General features: G+C 38.4%; 1 protein-coding gene across 1 annotated transcript; it reads left to right on the top strand.

Moving 5' to 3' along the window:
• Positions 1–22: 22 nt before the first annotated feature.
• Positions 23–6,704, top strand: Slitrk5 (SLIT and NTRK like family member 5). The gene is made up of 2 exons (XM_052190500.1): positions 23–220; positions 3,535–6,704. The coding sequence occupies exons 1-2, from the start codon at positions 154–156 to the stop codon at positions 6,411–6,413; spliced, it is 2,946 nt and encodes a 981-aa protein (XP_052046460.1). The 5' UTR covers positions 23–153; the 3' UTR covers positions 6,414–6,704.
• The last annotated feature ends 16,500 nt before the right edge of the window (positions 6,705–23,204 follow it).

The raw sequence follows: 23,204 nt of genomic DNA, 5'->3' as shown, positions 1-23,204 counted from the left end.
TACTAATTAGGGGCCGCGACTGCAGGTTTGCCTTGGGGACAGAGGCATCCAGGCTCCGGTGGTCCTGGCGTGTGGGAGAGAAGAGCACAGCGGAGCAACCGCCGCCGAAGCAGCCCGGGGGCCAGTACCACCTTTTCTCGCCCCCTCACTACCATGTACAGTGTGCGCTGCAAGAAGAAGGCGGGCGATGAACGCACACCCTCGAGCCCCACTCCCTCTGGTTCGTCCTGGGGCGTGCGACACTGACTAGGGGGGAATGTGGTGAAGACGCCGACCCGGAGAGGCTAGGGGGGAGGGGAGGGCGGCCCGCGCGATCCCAGGCCGGAGGGTGCCAAGAGCCCGAGGCGGCTGGAGGGGGCGGCTGCCATCGCTGGGTCGGAGAAAGTTGCCCCCAGTGCAGATGGGAACAGTAAGTACCAGCCGGGTCAGGGGGTACGGCGTGGGGGCCCTGAGATCTGGGCATCGCGCGTGGGAGCGATGGTGCGAGGGAGCGTGAGTGAGAGCGGGTGCGAGCGCTCGCCCGGGCTGACCAGCACGTTGGCCAGGCGGCGGGGCCAGGCAGCCTGCTCCGCGTCCCCCTCCTCGGTCTCCCCACTTCCCCTCCCCACTGCGCCCTCCCCGCCCTGCCGGCTCCGGCTCCCAGCCTCAGCCGCGAGCTGCCTTTCCAGCGAGTCGCCGGCCGTCCCCTCCCCCACACCCCACACCCCACACCCCACTACCCGCCTTGGCTACCGCGGAGAGCGCCAGGGAGAGCCCTTGGGGGAGCCCCGGAACCCGCGGTCGCCACCGCGGCGGCGGCCCCGGGCTAGCGGCGCGGCGTCCGGGTGCCGCTTTCCTCAGGCTGCTCAGCCCGCACCGCTGGCAGCCTTCTGTGCCTGCCTCGGCTTCGAAAAGAAAAAAAAAAAAATCAGTGCACACCCCAAAGAGGTGTTTTCCTAAAGGGTAGCTATGATGAGTGGGCCCCTGAGATGTGAGACGGGGTAAGTCCGTGGTTTACTTTGCAAAAGCGGTTTCTGTGTGTGTCTGTGTGGTATGGCGAAGTGGCTTTCTTTTCACCTCTTCCCTCCCCTTCTTCCTCCCTTTACCCTTCCTTTGCTTTGGGGCGGGGTGGGGGAGGGGGAGCCTCGCGTCCTGGAACTCTGATTGCCTCTGCCCGAGCGGTTCCAGCAGCTGTACCGGGAGCCACCGGTCCGGCCTGGGTTTGGGCTCCAGCCGGAGCGGCTCCATGCTGCTTAATGCAGGGATAGGCAGGCGGTGATCCAGGCTCTAAATTCTTTGGGAGTGAACAAATGCAGCTCCCCTCCCGTCCCCGCCCTCTATCTTTTTTTCTTTTTCTTTTTCTTTTTCTTTCTTTTTTTCTTTTCATTTTTTAAAAAATAAATCGAGCATGTATGGTCCACCCGCGATTTTACATCGGCGCTGCTTTTCCCAGTCAGTCTGTTAGCATTCCCAGCCCATTCAACTTTATTTTCTCAAATCTTCTGTCTCCTTTGATGGCTGGGGACGACGGGGGAGGGGGCGAATGGAGAGGAGGTTTAGAAAAAGGCTGTTCGACCCTGGCTAACCAGAACTGAATTAAAGTTGTAAACGTTCGAATTTAATACTGCCTGGACACAATTTACAATGGGCTCTGAGATGAGGAAGGAGGTGAATGGGGGCGGGGAAGCGCCGCGAGGGAGGGGGAGGGGATCCAACCCAGCTGAATGGATGTGCACATTTGATCCAGTGGAGAACCCAGATTTCAAGGTAAACGTTTTGCTTTCATACCAGGGTGTTTAAAGCCCAAGCCGTCTGCCGTGCTGAGGTGGTGGTGGGGAGGTTTGATATAATAGGGACGTTTCTGTACTGTGGCTCCACCAATTGGTCTCGATACGTCTGGGTAGCCAAATGTGAATGATTCGTAGCCACACTTGCACATGTGCGTGCGAATGCAGACGCTCTGAAGCAGGCGGGTTGGTGCGACTTGGTGATCATGGTTTCCAAGGTTCTGGTGCTTCAGAAACCTCTTGACTTTACTTCTGGTTTGAGATTCTCGTTAGGTTTTGGTAGGGAGGCAGATATAAGGTTGATGGGAGAAAAGGCATAGGTTTTCAGAACCCAACAGTTCTATCTACACTCCCCAAAGCGACACTAGCACATTAATCCCATTTATGTGCATCCTTTAAGAGTGTTTCTGTCAACCCAAAGTAGTAAGTCAAAAGAATCCCTCCAGTGACAAAAGAGAAGGGGAGAGGTTGCAGAGTGGTCTCTTGGGGAGATAATACTCAGATAGTAAAACACTGACCTGCCTGTGACACTTGCCTGAGTTTTGTCTCAATCATTCAAGCCTTCTTTTCTGTGAGGAAGAAAAATAAGGGAGGGGACCATTGGCATTTAAATGTAATAAGCAACTTCAAAGATGGAGTTGTTGGCAAGGTTCCTTCCAAATCTCGCTCTTTCAAAGGGGCTACTTTCTCATGCCATGGCAAACTGACTTGGATCCCCCCAGCCCCGCCCCCCCCCCCCCCCCCCCCGTAATAGAGTCTTTGCCCCTGGTCCGTGATTTACTTTCAGCTCCTTCCGGGTAGGCAGTAGGAACGTCCTCTTTCAGCTCACAGTATTCAGAGTTGCTCCGAGATTGCGGATGCCTTTGCTGAGTTCTTTGTAATCCATCGTGCAGAACTATTACAGTGGTTAAAGATGTGGTTTGGTAGCGTCGCTGGCATGATCAATGAGGAGAAGTGGTCGCTGAGCGCTCCAGAAGAAAAGCTGCTAAGCAGCATGGTGCATACAATTAGGGCGTCTGGTGTGCTCACTAGCTGTGGTGAAGTCCACCAGCAAAGAGAAAAACGCCCCCCCCCCCATACACACACACACTCACACCTCCATTCTCAGCGACCAGAGGACAACTGGTGATTTAAAAGCTTCTCTTGGCCCTTCTGGATGCATGATCTTACATCCTTTTGCTTCTGAAAAGTATTCTTTACATTCCTACCCTTACGTTTCTTGTGGTTTAAAATAGCCCAAAGTATGGTGGCCCGCGCTTGATTGTAAAGATGGGAGACCTTAACAGTAAACTGTTATCAGAAGAGATTTTGATAGAAAGTATGGAACAGGATGTATAGGTAAGATGGAGAATCCTGTTTTTAAAAAAATGCTGTTTTTTTCTTAAACTGCAGCCGTGAAACTGTACTGACAGCCATTTTATGTATATTTATGGATTAGTTTTGATAGGAAGAGCGCAGAGAACAGTAACACAGGAATTTATCGGCCTTTAATTTCTAAAGAGCAGAAAATTTGGTGGCATGCTCATTAGAAAATAACATGAGACTTCGAACCAAAATGAATATCCAATTTTGGTAATATTCCACTTGGACAAGGGAGGAGGTGCTATACATGGACTTATGTCCTCCTGGATTTCAGAGAAATACTATCAGGAAAGAGAGACTTGATGACTACCCCCTTAATTTTTTTTTATGTTTGTGTGTGTGTGTGTGTGTGTGTGTGTGTATGTGTGATACTCTGTCATTTCCTTCTTTCCTCTCTCCCTTGCAGGAGGTAAAATGCACGTTTGCTGCCCCCCAGTAACTTTGGAACAGGACCTTCACAGAAAAATGCATAGCTGGATGCTGCAGACTCTAGCATTTGCTGTAACATCTCTCGTCCTTTCCTGTGCAGAAACCATCGATTATTATGGGGAAATCTGTGACAATGCATGTCCTTGTGAGGAAAAGGACGGCATTTTAACTGTGAGCTGTGAGAACCGGGGGATCATCAGTCTCTCTGAAATTAGCCCTCCCCGTTTCCCAATCTATCACCTCTTGTTGTCTGGAAACCTTCTGAGCCGCCTCTATCCCAATGAGTTTGTTAATTACACTGGAGCTTCAATTTTACATCTGGGTAGCAATGTTATCCAAGACATTGAGACTGGGGCTTTCCATGGGCTGCGGGGTTTGAGGCGACTACATCTAAACAATAATAAATTGGAACTTCTGCGAGATGATACCTTTCTTGGCTTGGAGAACTTAGAATACCTGCAGGTCGATTACAATTACATCAGTGTCATTGAACCCAATGCTTTTGGGAAACTGCACATGTTGCAGGTGCTTATCCTCAATGACAATCTCTTGTCAGGTTTACCCAACAATCTTTTCCGTTTTGTGCCCTTGACGCACTTGGACTTGCGGGGAAACAGGCTAAAACTTCTGCCCTATGTGGGGCTGTTGCAACACATGGATAAAGTTGTGGAATTACAGCTGGAGGAAAATCCCTGGAATTGCTCCTGTGAACTAATTTCTCTCAAGGATTGGTTGGACAGTATCTCCTATTCAGCCCTTGTGGGCGATGTGGTATGTGAGACCCCTTTCCGTTTACACGGCAGGGATTTGGATGAGGTATCCAAGCAGGAACTTTGTCCAAGGAAACTTATTTCTGACTATGAGATGAGGCCACAGACTCCTTTAAGCACCACGGGGTATCTACATACCACCCCAGCTTCTGTAAACTCTGTGGCCACTTCCTCCTCCGCTGTTTACAAACCCCCCTTGAAGCCTCCTAAGGGGACCCGCCAGCCCAACAAACCCAGAGTGCGCCCCACTTCTAGGCAGCCCTCTAAAGACTTGGGTTACGGTAACTATGGCCCCAGCATAGCCTACCAGACCAAATCCCCGGTGCCTTTGGAGTGTCCCACTGCATGTACTTGCAACCTGCAGATCTCTGACCTGGGTCTCAATGTCAACTGCCAGGAGCGTAAGATCGAGAGCATCGCAGAGCTGCAGCCCAAGCCCTACAATCCCAAGAAAATGTACCTAACAGAGAACTACATCACTGTCGTGCGCAGAACAGACTTCCTGGAAGCCACGGGGCTAGACCTCCTGCACCTGGGCAACAACCGCATCTCCATGATCCAGGATAGGGCCTTTGGGGATCTAGGCAACCTGAGACGCCTCTATCTGAACGGCAACAGGATTGAGAGGCTGAGCCCAGAGTTATTCTATGGCCTGCAGAGCCTGCAGTATCTCTTCCTCCAGTACAATCTCATCCGTGAGATCCAGTCTGGGACTTTTGATCCAGTCCCAAACCTCCAGCTGCTATTCTTGAATAACAACCAACTGCAGGCCATGCCTTCAGGTGTCTTCTCTGGCCTGACACTTCTCAGGCTGAACCTGAGGAGTAACAGCTTCACCTCCCTGCCAGTGAGTGGAGTTTTGGATCAGCTGACTTCCCTCATTCAAATAGATCTACACGACAACCCTTGGGATTGTACCTGCGATGTGGTGGGCATGAAGCTGTGGATTGAGCAGCTCAAAGTGGGAGTGTTAGTGGACGAAGTCATCTGTAAGGCGCCTAAGAAATTCGCCGAGACCTACATGCGCTCCATCAAGTCTGAACTGCTATGTCCAGACTACTCTGATGTGGTGGTTTCCACGCCCACGCCCTCTTCCATCCAGGTACCATCCCGGACCAATGCAGCCACGCCAGCTGTGAGGTTGAACAGCACTGGGACCCCCGCAGGTTTAGGTGCTGGGACGGGGGCTTCTTCAGTGCCCTTATCGGTGTTGATCCTCAGTCTGCTGCTGGTTTTCATCATGTCTGTCTTTGTGGCAGCAGGCCTTTTTGTACTGGTGATGAAACGGAGGAAAAAGAACCAGAGCGACCACACCAGTACCAACAACTCCGACGTGAGCTCTTTCAACATGCAGTACAGCGTGTATGGGGGTGGAGGAGGCGGCGGGGGTGGCCACCCACACGCACACGTGCACCATCGTGGGCCTGCGCTGCCCAAGGTGAAGACTCCCGCGGGCCACGTGTATGAATACATCCCTCACCCACTGGGCCACATGTGCAAAAACCCCATCTACCGGTCTCGAGAAGGCAATTCCGTGGAGGATTACAAAGACCTGCACGAGCTCAAGGTCACTTACAGCAGCAACCACCACCTGCAGCAGCAGCAGCCGCCGCCGCAACAGCCCCAGCAGCAGCCCCCTCCGCAGCTGCAGCTGCAGCCTGGGGAGGAGGAGAGGCGGGAAAGCCACCACTTGAGGAGCCCCGCCTACAGCGTCAGCACCATCGAGCCCCGAGAGGACCTACTGTCGCCGGTGCAGGACGCTGATCGCTTTTACAGGGGCATTTTAGAGCCAGACAAACACTGCTCCACTACCCCTGCGGGCAGCAGCCTCCCGGAATACCCTAAGTTCCCATGCAGCCCGGCTGCTTACACTTTCTCCCCAAACTATGACCTGCGACGACCCCATCAGTACTTGCACCCGAGTGCAGGGGAGAGCAGGCTGCGGGAACCGGTGCTCTACAGCCCTCCGGGTGCTGTCTTTGTAGAACCGAACCGGAACGAGTACCTGGAGTTAAAAGCAAAACTCAATGTTGAGCCGGACTACCTCGAAGTGCTGGAAAAACAGACCACATTTAGTCAGTTCTAAAAACAAAGAAACTCTATTGGAGCTTTTGCGTTTAGAACAAGCAAACAAGCAGACACACTCGGTGAACACATTTGATTAATTGTGTCGTTTTCAACATTTAGAGCGAAGTGCCTTGGCACGGGATTCTCAGCTTCGGTGGGAGCTAACTGAAAGGGTGTGCAATTTCCTCTTAATTTTACACGCGGGAAACATTTGTGTAAACTAGGCACATCACTTTCTCTTCTTGTCTCTGGGGGAAGACAGAAGGGCTTTCTGGAGGGCGATTTGCATCAAGAGTGACTGGAAACAGGTTGTGGTCCCTTTGGCGGATCTCTGGAGTTCTGAGAAGGGTGCGGGTGGAAGCAGCTCAGATTCTTCTCATCCTTTTGCTCCTGCTCTCATTCTCTTCTCCTTAGAGCCTTGGCATTCCTTGAGAGATTAGCACACCCCAACGTTAATAGGAAGTTTGTTCTCTCACTCCTCCTCCCACCCCTCCCACCTTCCCCCCTCAATCCTTTCCTTTGTTTTTAAAGGATGTGTTTGTATGCATTCTGGACGTTTGAATTAAAAAAAAAAAAAAATCTTGTGATCCAGAAAGGCTCACTGTAGATGTGGACAAATCCTTAAAATTACAGAGCTATATGATCCATAATTGATTAGTCAAAATAACTTATTGATGAAATATACAAATATTTTATTGTAGCACCTATTTTTATATGCACATTTAGCATTCCTCTTTCCTTCACTATTTAGCCTATGATTTTCACAGAGGCTTTGTTGCACTGTAGGAGGAGCTGCATTTCCAAAACGAGAGTGATATCAGAAAGGCCTATTAAATATTTAAAGGCATGGAGCACTTAATGGCAAAAGTCTTTAAAAGTACATAAAACCCATCCAATGGGACCCGCAATTAAAATAAAAAAGAAAGAAAGAAAACTAGAAAAAAAATCAAGCTGAATGTATCCCAGTATATAAAAGGAAAAAAGATGGGCAATGAATTGGTTTGTTCAATTGAGAAATGTGTAGACGTTTTTGGTTGTATCAGAGAAGTTCGAAAAAGTATTTTTATTAGTGAACCAAAATGATGTATTGATTTGACTACTATTGTAGCCGATGTTTTGATGTGTAACCAAACCCAGTTGCATTTGTCCAGACCCAGGTGCACTTGCACTTCAGAAGACCAAATGATGGGCTGTACAAGTCTCTGTATGATGTCTTTACCCCTCTGGGCAGATGCTAATGACACACAGGATCTCTGTAAGACAGAACTGCTATTGTTACAGTCTCATATGTATCCCAGCACATGTAATTTTTTAAATAGTTTCTGAATAAACACTTGATAACTATGTCAACTTTGAGGGATTTAAGTAATGATTCCTTGAGATGATAGAACCACCCCTTATTCACAATTTAGGAACTAATTGCTATTTTCTTCCTAGTAAGAATAAGTTACCACTAATTATAAAAATTTCCATGTGTTGGTTCAAAAATCATTTTATTTCTGAATGTCACTGAATATGTTTATTAATGATATTTCAACTGTATGTTTTCTCACTGGAGTGTGATTCTAGAACATGCATGGATCATGGTAAGTAATATGTCAATTCTCATTCTTCCTACACAGTTTTATATTTGTCCTTTCCAAGCTGGATATGCAGCCTGAGGACTTTCATATCTTAACTTGTGTGAAATTGTTCATTAATTTAGAAGGGTACCTTATCTAAAGATGATGGATGTCATAAATGTTTGGGATGCTTGTAGGTATTAGTTCTGCACTCCTGGGGGGAAAAGAAACTTCCCAGTGAATTTATACAAGCATTTAGCAAGAGGTAGTGTTTGGCTCAATCTGAAACTCAAAAAGCGAGCAGCACTTCACTGCCACTGCTGTCTCTGCACGGTCTCACCTAGAACGTGGGCAGTATCAAGCACTGTTTATGAACTTCCTGTTTCTGGAACAATTGCCATGGCGTTCTGCCACAAAGAGGCAGCAGTCACCCATGAGCAAATTGACAGTAACTACTTCAATTCAGATTGAAATGGTAGACACCGTTTTCCTGAAGAATTATAAAAAATGAAATAACCCTAACGCTGCTTTTACCAGGACCACAGAGCTATCCACTCTCCACATTGGCTCTCCCAAGTATGTGCCCAAAAGGAAAAAGAGAATAAGTTTAGCAGTGCCACAGTATTACCATGGAAATGAAACCTTATCTCAGATGCTCCATCTACCTCCTCTGTTTTAGATTCAAGGATTACAAGCAATCGAAACAGCAGCATCTCACATTGGTGTAATCGATAATACTTCTTTACAGACTGTGTTACTTTTTCCTTTGAAAGTGCTATTATCGCTTTCACAGTATTTTACATTCAAATACAATAGCATTTTATAAATTATAAAATACTGATGCCATTTAGAACCCTGCATATAACAAGTCTTTATCTTAAATCATAAATACCATCAAGACATATGGCTGAACAATACAACTTCCAAAGAAAATTTATTAATATATTTTCAATTAACTTTTTTTTTAAATCAGCACTAATTCCTGTGGTCTCCTTTGGTAATTCCCTCTGTTTTCTTTTTCTATAATACAATCTGAGATTTTTAGAATATTATATTTTTTAAAACAGAAAAATTGAAAATTATTGTGTGGGTTGTTAACAAAAGTTACATTAAAATCTGTTAACTTTTCCCAATTAAGAGGTTAAAATGGATTCATTGTCAATTTGCAAAGTTGGAAAAAATTGTTCAGAATCATATTGCAAAGAATACATGAAAATTATCTTTCTCTTTATACATGCTTCAAAAAATATTACCACACACAATATAAGTTTAAATGTGTACATTTGCTTATTTTGTTTTTGTTGTTTCATCTTTATCCTGATAATTTATCAAATTAGATGTGCAGTTGTATTTGATTGGTTCTGGTGCCCTGCAAATACTCCCCATCAAATTTTTGGATAACAGCACACATTGCTTCAGTCACCAAACAAAACTTAAATGCAAGTTAGGCTTAATTTTTGTGATTATTCTTTTAGATATTTTGCATAATCTTATGTAAACATACTTTTAAGTAGATATAGATATGATTTTTATTTTCTCTGGTTATAATGTAAAAACTGCAATGATCTTAAATAAGACTTTCCCATAATTTACATTGTGATAGAAATGTCACTCATTGAATTATAGCTACTTTCATTTAATTATTGGTATCAGTGTGTGAAACAAAACTCCACACATGCACAATGGGTTATCATGTCTATCCTATCTATGTCATGTCTGTTTCCCATATAGCTTTCCTTAAGCACAGCAGGAACAGTGAACTAAGATTTCCACCTCACGCATTGGCGGTATTCTTGATATTCAGTTGTGTTTTTGGCAAGCAACTGAGACTGTTACATATTATTTTCTTTTCTTATTCTGTTACGATTTTTCTTCTCTTTACATCTCTCCCTCTTTTATTTTCTCTCTTATTTTATTTATATATTTATTCATGTATTTCTGTAGTTGCTGTTGTTGTCCAGTATAGAAAGGGATTGAGGGAAAATTCTTTAGTCCTTGTCTGAAATGTCGAAACTGGCCATTCAGTGTTCTTGTTTCCCAGATCACAGGACTACATATTACTGAAAATAAAGCAGAACCCAAATAGACTTTGAATTCAGTTTGAAGTATGTTCTTGTACTTATTTTTAGATAAGTCAAAGTTAAAATATTTGCTGCTGTGAAAAAGTTGTTGCAACTATATTTTTTTAATAATAAAATTTTAATGTACTGAAATCAAGCTGAACGTAGTGAAATAACACCTTTATATACTATAATCCAGGCACATTTAATCACTTGACTTTGAAAGAGAAAAATGTTATAAATGTATTAACTAAACTGTTAATCCAATTACGTATTTTCATTTAGTTCAAGAAGGACTTAAGGATCTCCAGCATTTTACAATGCAGAAACATGGCAGTAACACTAAAGTAGCTGGATAGTTATGTGCCTAAAGTAATTTAATCTTTATATCCAATATCTTATATTTATTTGTATTCCCTTGAATAAATTCATCTTCCTGTGATTTTTAAATGAATCCTAATGTCTTTCTGCAACTGTACTGCCCATATAATATGTCCATGAGAGTATGTCACCATGTTTGATGTGAACCAGCAGATGGGCTGTGATTCATTGCATATTCAATTTTCCTGTACTGCTCCTTTGGAATTTCAAATTAATCGTTTATGTTTTGTGCCTTGAAGAATATTAGATTGGAAAGAAAGGGATGTGATGTAATATGCACGCTTGAAACACGATACTAATGCTTTTTTTCTTCTTCTTTTGTCTTTATCAGACCATTTGGCTCAAAAGTCACAGATCAAATTTATCTAACGGTAACTATACTGGTATTAAAATGAATACTTTTATATATATTTCTAAGAAGAGTAACACGTAATTTAAAAATTTGGAGTGGTATAGGTTTTTCTTGTAAATGCTGTGGAAGAGCAAAATACAATGTTTCACAGAGAATAAACATGATGCAAATGTTGTCATTAGGCTTTCTACAATTCTGAGAAAACAAAAATATGTCAATATATTGCATATTGCAAAGTATGTCAGACATAATTCTACTAAATATCAGAATGCCATTTACTGTATGAAGCATTATCATAGAAATGTGTTAAAATAAAATTGTCTAATGATTTGTAGGTGGGTAATAATCAGTAAACCTAACCAAATATTGTGTATTTCTATCATAAATATACAGCTACATGGGTAAAATTTAGATGTGTTTATAAAACTCGAACTTTTGAACCAGTATTTGAGGGATATTTTTAATTTAAAATGTTCATAGGTGCAGCCATGGCTCACTGAGAGCTTGTTGGGCTTAGGATGCTTTGAACAAAGTATTGGCATTTTGCTCATTGTTAGAAATATTTTTGTTAGAAATATTTTAACACTTCAAGTTATTTCAGCTCAATTTAGATTTATTGTAATAACTCATTATCAAACCATGTTTAAAGACATACATATATACAAGAATTAGTGGTTTAGAAAACGAATACTTTTAACTTTTGCTTATAAGTCATTTGTACTATTAATGACAATTTCTAGTGTTCTCAAGTTAGATACTTTAAAAGACAATTTTGTATAGTTCATTGAAAACAAAGCTTAATATTGGACATTGACACCAAACTTGCTGTATGTTTGCAGTGTGGTAACTGTGCATTTTAATAAAATTCAAAAGATAGCATTAACCCCAATTTAATTGTTCTTCAGCTACCATATTGTTTTGATCAGCAAATTTTACACATAGGAACAGTCATCTTGTCTCATTGTATCTTGTGCATGTTTATCTTTTGCAAGCTCTGTAACCAAGGTTAGATAGACTTATGGAAACAGTATCATTGTTGTTTTAAATTCTTGCAATGAGAATCATTCTCAGCCTTCCATTTTTAACAAAAGAAGTTGGTGTGGATCTATAATTAACTAATTAATTTCAATCATATTAATCCAACCTCTTTCTGTTAAATGAAAGTAAAAGCTATGCCACACCTGCTGATTAAATACTGAGCTGGCAAGACAGAGTGAGAGAGGAGATGTGGATTTTAAATTGTCATTAGAAGCTTGTCACTCCCTGATGATCACCATATATACATGGAATCTTTAACAAGTAAAAGATGTTGTTAGTGCATTTAAATGACAAACTTGATTTGATATATAGCCCCAATTGTGCTTTATCATATATACTCCATTGTACTTGAATAAACAGTAATTAATGCAATGGGAGGCCTACTAGTTAAATTAATAAACTCTGGGATTTCTTTCATCAGAACAAACTAATCTGTTTTTCTAGACAAGCTGGAATTGGATTTGCTCATCTTTTGGACTAGTGGAGTATCTTCCATAGAGTATTTTTTTAAGTATAGAATAGGATTATTCAGGGCATGCAGAGGGGAGTTAAAGGTTAGTAGAGGCAGAGAAAGGCCAAGAGAAAGTAGAGGCTGGCCATGATCATGAGGAGAAACAGTGGAAGGGAGTGGAGAGAGAGACGGAGCAAGAGAGCAAGAGGCAAGAGAAAGAAGCAAAAGCTTCATTAGAGTCTTAACCTAGCAGTTTAACATAATATTACATTGTCTGTCTGAATTTCAAAGAAGCTTAAATAAAATCTGTCCCTGTGACATAGAATATATGTGGCAACGTCATGGGTTTGAAGGTCTTGCTCTATGGTTTGTCAGAGTACACTGACTATATATATATATATAATTATTAGGCTTATAACCTAAAGACATCTAAATTAAATGTAAGAAAAATGAGAATAGCTCTATGCTAAAATATTGATGCTATGCTAGAAATGCATGAGTGCCCAGGTTACGTATTAAAAAATTACTTGGTGTTTTCCAAAGATGAAACATAGCTTAGGCTGTTTTGGTGCACATTCTCTAAGATAAGCTGCAGTACTTACTTGGACTTTATTTTTACTTCCATAGAAAATGATGGTTATAGCATGTACCATTTGCTGCTTGCAAAATGTTCAAGTTCTGATTACTTGAAGAGAGTACTAAAGGCCAGCTCAACAAAAAACAACAAAACAAAACAAAAACAACAAAAATCCCCAAAAAACAGTTGAAATAAGATCATCTTTGAGGATGGAAGCAATAACTAGGGAAACTTAATTTTTTATAATTAGAGTGCAATCTAAAAGTATGATTCAGAAGTACTGAGAATGATGTCAATTTATTTGAACATAAAAATAGTGCATAAAATACATTTTTTGATTGAGTGGCAGATTATGTTGCTGATAACTTGCTTTAAATTGGTTGTATACTTCCCAAAATAAATAATATGAGGAAGTCCACAAGCTTTTCATATGTTCTTTGTTTTTAAAGTTTTCCTCTAAGAATACAAAATTAGCATACAATGTACAATATTTTAAAACAATTACCTTTAATATTTTTTCTAGCAAAATATATCTGTTATGTAAATGTACTCTGGATGTGATATTTGGATTTACTATTAACTTGAATCATATAATCATTATTGCTCCCTGTTGGAATGTGAACTAAGTTTGTGCCACAAATAATGAGAGTGTATTTACAATTCTTAAATATGATGGCAAGCCACACAATAACCAATAGCTTTAGTAAAACATGCAGTTGTGATTCTAGAATTCAGAACTTTTTCCCTCTACTGTGTCTTTTGCAAGTTTGGTAAAAAGCCCTAACTAATTTCATTTTTAAAAAAGGAAAATAATCAAATCAGTTATGGAAAACTAAAATAAATGTAGCTTTTAAGTTTTTCCTACTGGGTATACGTCAGCTGGGATCCTAATTTAGTGACAATAATTGATTATCATTGTTTCTGGAATGATTCCTCTACATATGGCATGATAATATTTGAGGATGAAATCATCTTCATTTTCTGCATTATGTATGTATTGCATTTGTTGAAAACAGTTGCTTCAAAATGCATTTTCATTTATGTCCATTTCTAGATAATTTTAAATGATAACTTACTTGCAAAAAATTTCAGTGCGTTTTTTGTTTCGAATATAAACCTGCCCATTAAAATGTCATTTGAAGTTTTAGCATAATTTAAATCTACATTTTCATTTTTTCTTTTAAAAAGGAGTGTGCACTTAAAGTTGATGGTGATTGATTTTCCATGGTGAATGCTTATTTTGTTTGCATTTCAAACATTAAAAAATGTATTTCAGGTGGCTTCTATGTTTGCAATTTTGATTCAAATAATTAACATCAAAATTTGAAAAAAACTCTTGCATTTTTGTAGAATTAAGTCAAAGATAGAATAAATATACAATATTTCCTATTTTAATATAGAGGTAGATAATTAATCTCATATAATGATTATTAATCTGTAAGGACATATATCTGGTATTTTTTAAAATGCATTTTCAGAACAATAATGAAAATAAATCTCAATATTTTTAAATATTGTAACTAGTGTTATTTCCTCATCTCAGTTACAATCTCATATGTTTCTCAAATGCCTTCAGAATTTCTTACAGAGGGCTTTAATAATTAGACTTTTGAGTAGTAATTATAGCAAATATATTGCAGGTATAATAATTAAACTGTTACCTAATTTATTGAGAATGAGAATCATGCACTACAGAATAATGTCCTAGAAGATTCTAGAGGTGTTATAAGTTCTTTATAAAAGATTATTAGTAGATGACTTTTACTATCTTATACAAAATTGTGGCTTTATTTTACATAAGAATTCACTGATTGTTATGTAGAGCATAACGTTTCTTTCTGCTTAAATGATCCTGAATCATTAACAATATAAGACTGTTACACTTAAAGCCACATCACATTTAGAATATATTATTTAAAAAAACAGTAGAGGAACGTGTTTTAATTGAGTTGGGTTTATCTATCACTGGATCATCTTCCTGTGCCTTGCACTTATCTGGCATTCAAAAAGTAAGCAAATGCTCATTGACAGATCGCTGCAGAACAGTTGCATTCAGTGAGTATCAAATACTTCCTGAGGTGCCCACCTCAAAATCAATTTCAGGATCAGATACATTGTTAGTAATATTAAGTTAGAATTCAGTTTGTTTGTAGTAGAGTAATAGAAGTCCTGTTCTTTTCTAGCAAAACTGAAGTTCTGGGATTAATCAATCCTCAACACTCCCCTATGCCTTGTACCCCCCAACACACATAGAGACAGAGAGACAGAGACAGAGAGACACACAGAGACAGACAGACAGAGTAGACATAGATAATTTATAGAAAAGACTGGAAAAATATTAATGAATTTTAAATAGATTGTAAGGAGAAATATTTTATGTTTGCCTCTATTTCTATCCACTTGAAAAGGGTAAAGGAAATGGAAAGAAAAATAAGATACACAGACATAAAATGATTCTTCCAGCCTTGTAATTATTTACTTTTGTTTGTTACTGTATTTTCTGTTCTGTATTACATTATCATTACCTTAATGTCAGGAACATGCCACAGCAGAGAAGCTGGTTAAGCAAGGAAAACTTTTGGCATTGTCAGCACATTGTGCTCCTGGTATTTTGAGCCTGGTGAGGTGTTTATCTATTTAGAAATCCTTTCTGGACAGTGTGTATTGCCCCCAGCTATGATAAAATCAGTTTGTCTTTTTAATGAGAATCTTACCTCTAGGGAAAAAGCATTGCAGAGGGAATAGTGCATTCCTCAGGGCAGGTGTTTCACGGGATCACATTATTTTTCTCTAGGACTGACTGCATGCATATTTCAGTGAGGAATGTTAATATTTTAAAATATTGCATTTTTCTCAATGCTCCATGAGGACAGGAAGGAGTATTTTGGAGAATATATACTGTTATATTTTTTCAATTATTTTACATAGATTGGTCGTCATTCATGAAACTTTGGTGAGAATTTCAGCTATCTTCATATTTGAGGAAAATAGAATCATTTATATGTAACTTAAATGCTTGGTTAAACAACAGAAAACAGGACACTATTTTCTATTGAATAGTAGCGTTTGAATTTCATAATGAATTATAAACAGTACTATTTGTCATTGAGCTATTTTAAGGAAAAAAAAATCAGCATTGTTTTGTTATTTTTTCCATGCAAACTTTCTTAATTTTGGCAGTCAGGAGCAATTGAATGATGAAGCAATTGTTCGCTGTCATTCCTTTAAAGGTTTTTGGGGAGTTTGTGGGTTGAGCTTGAACCGTAAGGTTTCCTGCAAGGTCCTCTCAGTCTTCAGTAGAACACTAAATTTACTATATTTCAAAATTCGGTCACCTCTTTTAACAGTTGTAAAGAATACTGGAAAACTAAATTGAAAGCCTTTGTTTTGAATAGCCAAGTTCATGTTTAGAAACTTTTGCTACTGCCTGAAATCATCAGTTATATACCCAACATTAACACACTGAAACAGGTTGTTGTTGCATTTCTCCATGTACAATATGCACTGTTGTGGAAATTCCTATACATAGTTACTTCATTTCATAAAATAGTATGATCAATAATATTACCAAAATATTTCAATAGAAATCTCAAAAGAAAATAAAAAATATGCTACATGTAATGAACGAAAGTCAGTTTCCAAAATTAGTGCAAGATGAAAGTTAGACTTTTATATTTAAGAAAGATTTTTTTGCAGTGTCTCTTTTCTATTTTTAATATCAAATTAATTTCCTATTCTGTAGGTATGTATTCAGCATACAGTTTTATTTTTTATTACTGTTATAAAAATAAAATTTTATTTGCTATTTGAAATAAAAATATAAATTGATTAAGATATAAGTCCTGTACTTGTTTATAAAACTGAATTACATATATTCTGAAATAAAATAAAGTTGTCTCAGAAATGAATTTCATAAATTAAAAAATCAACCATTTGTGTTTAGTGTGCAGTAAACATCTTAAAAGAGAAAATTGCCTAATCTTTCATCAAATATAGGTATTTTATGTACTAAGTGGGTTCATGAACAATATTGAGATGTGGCCTTCTTTGGACGTTCTTTTACAGGGGGAAAGAATTGATATATATAATTATTCATATAATTTTTTAGTAGCTGAAGTTATAATTTTTGTTTTGAAAATAAAAGGAAAGATAGCATTAGGAAATAATGGAAAATGCCACAGTGTACTGAATCATGAATTTCTCTGAATACTTTTGTAAGGCAACTTTATCTTAAAAGACAATAATGTAAATATATTCAAAAATTTAATATTTTGCTTAATAGTGCATATATATCATAGTCAATGACTTTATTGTTAGATGTCTATTTAAGAATGTTATGTGTTAAATTCAACCCACTAATGTGTTATAAATAATACTAAAGACAGCATACCTTCAAAACTGTCAAGAGAAGAAAATCACAAGGAGTTGATATTTATTTACATGACTGAAAAAAGTAATTTCTGAGGTATGGGGGTAACATCTATATCTGTTTCTATCTAGGTTTCTTGAATGGGGATTATATTGGTAGTTTGAATGTTCATACCCTCAGATATCCACTAATTTTAACAAAGTTTGAAATAGAAATTAATTTTAAGGTAGCTTATATTAGAATAACACAGCAAATACTAAAATCAAAGATATTAAAAAGTATTTTTTCACATCTTAAATGTCACCACAGAAAATTTCTAAGTATGATAATGCAAAAAAAAAACTTGTTTCATTTACTCTTGTATGTATTTTTACTGCTGAGTAAGATTAATTCAAATTTGAAAATATCCCTGTGAAACAGTAAATGTCTGATGAAGAAGATATGTGGAGAATAGGATATTCAGAGTTTAGATGAGAGAAAACAGGGACAATTTTAAAATAATGTACTTTAAGTTAGCTCTAAAGAATTACACATTTAATACCTATCAGGCAGTTAATGATCAGAATATAAAATTTGCATTAAAAAATTTAAATACTTAGTTCTATTGTATTGTAAAATTTTAGCACTGGTGTAAATTTTTATGCTGAAATATGGGATGTGCTAGATTAAATTCCATCTGGAGGAAATTTTCTCAAAGAAGCCACATTACTGCTACACTTTTCCTCTAGAAGTCATTATACATCTAAAACCCAAAGTAGGACCTTTCATCTGGCCTGGAACTTAGGGCATTGCATGCATACGTGTCATGAAGGAAATGACAATTACATAAATAAATGCAATTTCTTTTATCAAGTACTTATTAAATCAGAACGCATATATGTATATTCATATACAAAGATTTCTGTCTTTTTCTATTGAGCATGTTAGTGTTTTATAAGTGAAATGATAGAGTTTCAGAATTCATTTACTATTGGAGGTTTGGAGTCTAGTATTTTCTCAGGATTTGTGTACCCCAATGTGTATAAAATATTGTCACAAAAATTCCTATCCATGAATTATTCATATGGTTATTTTTGTTATCAGACCAAGAATGTTTTATAGTATATTGTTAAAAATGCCCGTATCTATGATTTTTGTAATTCATAAATTTTTAACTCATTTGATTTTGTTTTCTTATTTCTTTCATACTCTTAATATAATACACCTAATTCCTCACAATGTTTTTCCAATGAAAAATCCAGATAGAACTTGGCATTAAATCACACAGAATACAACAATTCTGTGTGTATTTATGGGCAGAAATCAAGACATTTTACAGTAAGCATATATCTTTGTAAATGGTGATGATATATAATTTCATGAAATGCTGTATTATGTATAGTATCACTCTTTAAGTTGTTGACATAACACTGAGATCTGTTTCTTTTAGATATTTAAATTAATCTATTTGTTAGATTTGTGAGAGTCACTGGAACTCCTGACACACAGTCAAACAGCAGTAGCAAGTGGTACCATCAAGTCATTAGAAGTATTTTACCCTTTGGCTTTGATTATACTTTGAAGTTCATTCCTCTAGGAACCTACAACGTGAATAACAATTTGTTCATTCTGTTGATTCAGAAAAGTGCTACTCTGATGTTGAAGCCTCTTAGATGAAGATATTTTGAGGTTAAAAATTTAATTGTAATCCTTCAAATAATTATAGACTGTCAGGATAATAGCAAGAAAGATGACAGAAGATCAAATTTAGCCCCAGATTTAAAATTTATAGACTAAAAACTTATGCATGAAATGGAGTGCATCAATCTGGCTGATCACTAGGAAGTGAACCACCAAAGACAAAAACTCATCTATTTGTTCATTACGTGTGCAACTTTGGTTAGAAAACATTAAAAAATTGTGGTGATGAGAAATTTTAAAGATGTCTATAAATCCACAATTAAAAGGAATGATTTTAATCCAAATACACGTATGTAAGTAGTATAAATTAGGGTCCATTAAAAGGAATACTTACCTTCATTTCCCTCAATTTTATTAGAAAGATAATAAAAGCTGGACTATGTTTATGATTCTTCCTTGTTTCCAAAAATTAAAATAAGTTTATTTTGGAAACCAGTGAATTAGAAATTGCCTTATTTTTCTTTCTATTACTGTGATAGAGATGACTAAAACCATAGGAAAAACAGTATTTCTGCTTACTGTTTATAACAGCTTACAACATCGTGAAGAAAAATCAGGCAAGATCTGATGCAGAGGTCATATAGGAGGGCTGCTTATTGAATTACTTCTTGGCTTATGCAATCTGATTTCTTGTTCAAACCAGGATGATTTGCTCCAGGATGGTACTGCCCACAGTGGGCTGGATTCTCCACATCAATCATTAGTCAAGGAAAGTCTTTAGTATAGGCTTGTGTATACTCCAATAGGGTGAAGTGTTTTCTCAGTTGAGGTTTCAACATACATAGCCCTATCTCGGGTCAAGTTGAGTAAAACCAGTAAAACAATCATATATACATGTATATGCATACATATCTCTCTGTGTTTATATATGTATACACACACACACATATATATGTTGGTGTGCACACACCAGCATACACACAAATCTGCCTGATATAAAATTGGGAAACTTGTACTTGGATGCCATAAACAATTTAGCTTATGTCATGTACTGCTATGTGTTTTTATCTCCACTTTATTGATAAAATTTTTGGTGGAACATCTGCATATTAAAATGTGCCTTTTAATACTGACTTAAATAAGATACACCCAAATGTGTAACTCTTGTATAATATAATTATGACATATTATTCTGAATAAAATAGATTTTGTGCTTATTCACTTTTATTTAAAAGTTACTTAAATCAGAAGAGCATTTAATTGTACAAATAGAAGTTTGAAAAAGGCAGCTTAAACAGGTATAAATACCTTTGTCATAAAATACTACGAAATAATGTTTTGATAAGATATCTCATATTTTTTCAATTTTTATTTTTATATTGTAAGACTTTTTATTTTTATGAGATATTTGCTTTATTTACACTTCAAATGGTATCCCCTTTCCTCCTTACCTCTCCAAAACTCCCCTTGCTCATCCCCACACCCCCAGTTTCCTGATTTGCATTCCCTATTCTGGGGAATCAAGAATTCACAGCACCAATGACCTCTCCTCTCTTTGATGTCTGAAATGGTCATCTTCTGCTACATATGAAGCTGGAGCCATGGATCCCTCCATGTGTGCTCTGTGGTTGGTGGTTGAGTCCCTGGGTGCTCTGGGGTTATTGATTGGTACATATTATTTTTCTTCCTGCAGGGCTGCATACCTCTTTACCTCCTTGAGTCCTTTTGCTAGCTGTTCCATTGGGGACCCTATGCTTATTTTGTTGGTTGGCTGTTCCACTTTCTAATAAGGATCTAATTATCCACACTTTGGTCTTCCTTCTTCTTGAGCTTCATGTGGTCTGTGAGTTTATCTTGGGTATTCCGAGCTTTTGGACGAATATCCACTTATCAGTGAGTACATACCATGTGTGTTCTTGTGATTGGGTTACCTCACTTGGGATGATATTTTCTAGCTCCATTCATTTGGCTAAGAATTTTATGAATTCATTGTTTTTTAATAGCTGAGAAGTACACCATTGTGTAAATGTACCATATTTTCTGTATCCATTCCTCTTTTGAAGGACATCTGGGTTCTTACCAGCTTCTGACTATTATAAATGAGGTTGCTATAAACATAGTGGAGCATGTATCCTTATTACATGTTGGAGCATATTCTGGGTATATACCCAAAAGTGGTGTAGATAGGTCCTCAGGTAGTGCTATGTCCAGTTTTCTGAGGAACAGCCAAACTGATTTCCAGAGTGGTTTTACCAGCTTGCAATCCCACCAGCAATGAAGGAGTGTTCCTCTTTCTCCAAATCCTCTCCAGCATTTGCTATTCCCTGAATTTTTGATCTTGGCCATTCTGTGTAAGGTGGAATCTCAGGGTTGTTTTGATTTGTGTTTCTGGGATGATTAAGGATGTTGAACATATCTTTAGTTGTTTCTCAGCCATTCAGTATTCCTCAGTTGACAATTTTTTGTTTAGCTTTGTACTCCATTTTTAATTGAGTTATTTGGTTCTCATGAGTCTAAATTATTGAGTTCTTTGTGTATATTGGATATTAGCCCTTTATCGGATACAGGGATTGGTAAAGATCTTTTTCCAATCTGTTGGTTACCATTTTGTTCTACTGACAGTGTCCTAGCCAGGCAGTGGTGGCGCATACCTTTAATCCCAGCACTTGGGAGGCAGAGGCAGTTGGATTTCTGAGTTCGAGGCCAGCCTGATCTATAGAGTGAGTTACAGGACAGTCAGGGCTAAAAAGACAGTGTCCTTTGCCTTACGGAAGTTTTGCAATTTTATGAAGTCTCATTTCTCAATTTTTGATTTTAGAGCATAAGCTATTTGTGTTCTGTTCCAGAAAATTTCAATTCTTAAGACTGAGTTCTATGAGTATTTTCATAAAAGTTACTTATGTGAACTAATTACTTGTAGGGAAGAACTTATATTTTGTATTCTTACATATGTTCAAATGAAAAGTTAAATTTTGTCGGGTGGTGGTGGCACACACCTTTAATCCCAGTACTTGGGAGGCAGAGACAGGAAGATTTCTGAGTTTGAGGCCAGCGTGGTCTACAGAGTGAGTTCCAGGACAGCCAGGGCTACACAGAGAAACCCTGTCTCGAAAAACAAAACAAAACAAAAAAAGAAAAGAAAAGTTAAATCTTGTCCATTTTGAGCCACATGACTTTAGATTATGACAGTCACATTCTTAAAATACTGTATTATGAATGAATTGTTTAAGTTTTCATTCTTTGTATCATTTAAAATATATAGGTAGTAACCTACTGTGAGTAATGTGCAGATTATTTGAAAAAAGAAGCACAAACTTTAACAACTCTTTTACTCCTTCAACGACCAGCAGAGAATGATGTTAAGAAAAATTTGCAAGCTATAATATTCATTGGTCATATGAGTAAGAAAGTGTGCTTTGTGAATGTTATAGGATAAGGCAAAATGGGGTCCAGTGTGTGCGTGTGTGTGTGTGTGTGTGTGCATGTGTGTGCATGTGTGTGTGTGCATATGTGTGTGTGCATGTGTGTGCCTGTGTGCACATAAGGGATGGTAAAAACTATGCTATCATTTGCTTCCTTTGTTTGATTTTGTTTTGCTTACTTGAAACTATATTTTCTTGTGATAGGTATACCGAAAGCTTCCTCCCTCTCTCTTCTCCCAGGTCCTACGCACCTCACTTCCTATCTGGATACCTTTCCGTCTCTCTTTAAAAAAACAACAGGGATTGAATATTATGATATAAGGTATGATATGTCATGATATGATATAATATGATAATGGTTAAAATAAAAACACATTGCAATAGTATAAAATAAACAAACCTAAAGAAAGAACCCTGAAAAGGCACAGAAACAGATAGAGAGCACAGACCCACTCATTCACCCACTCAGGAATCCCGTAAAAGCACTAACCTAGAGCTGTAATATGGATGCAAAGCAACATAAACTTTAGAGAAAAGAAAATAAGGCCCCAACTGGACATGATGAAGCAAAGAACCTCCAGTTATTCTTCTGAGTTCATCTTCTGTTGGCCATCTACTGCTGGACATGTGACCTATCCTCAGGAGTAGATTGTTGTCCCAGTGAGAGTCCCTGGGAGAAAACTAAATGTTCATTTGCAAATGGTTCTGTATTAGAGATAGGTTCTGTGTTAGGAGTGGAGGTGTGTGCCCAACCCTTTCTGCTCTCGGACCCCATCTGGTACAGGTTTATGCAGGCCCTATGTATGTTGCCACAGTGTCTAGGAGTTCATATGAGAATCAATCCTGTTGATTAACAGGACCTTGGCTCCTTGGTATCCTCCAAGACTTGTACTTATTCCACTTTCTTCTTTCTTGGCAAAGAGGAAACCCTGAGGCAAAGAATTCGATGGAGACATTCCACTGGAGATGGAGTGTATC

This window comes from Apodemus sylvaticus, chromosome 8 (assembly GCF_947179515.1).
Source record: "Apodemus sylvaticus chromosome 8, mApoSyl1.1, whole genome shotgun sequence".
NCBI lineage: Eukaryota > Metazoa > Chordata > Mammalia > Rodentia > Muridae > Apodemus > Apodemus sylvaticus.
The sequence above is the reverse complement of the archived record's forward strand: the minus strand, read 5'-3'. Positions and strand labels throughout refer to the sequence as shown.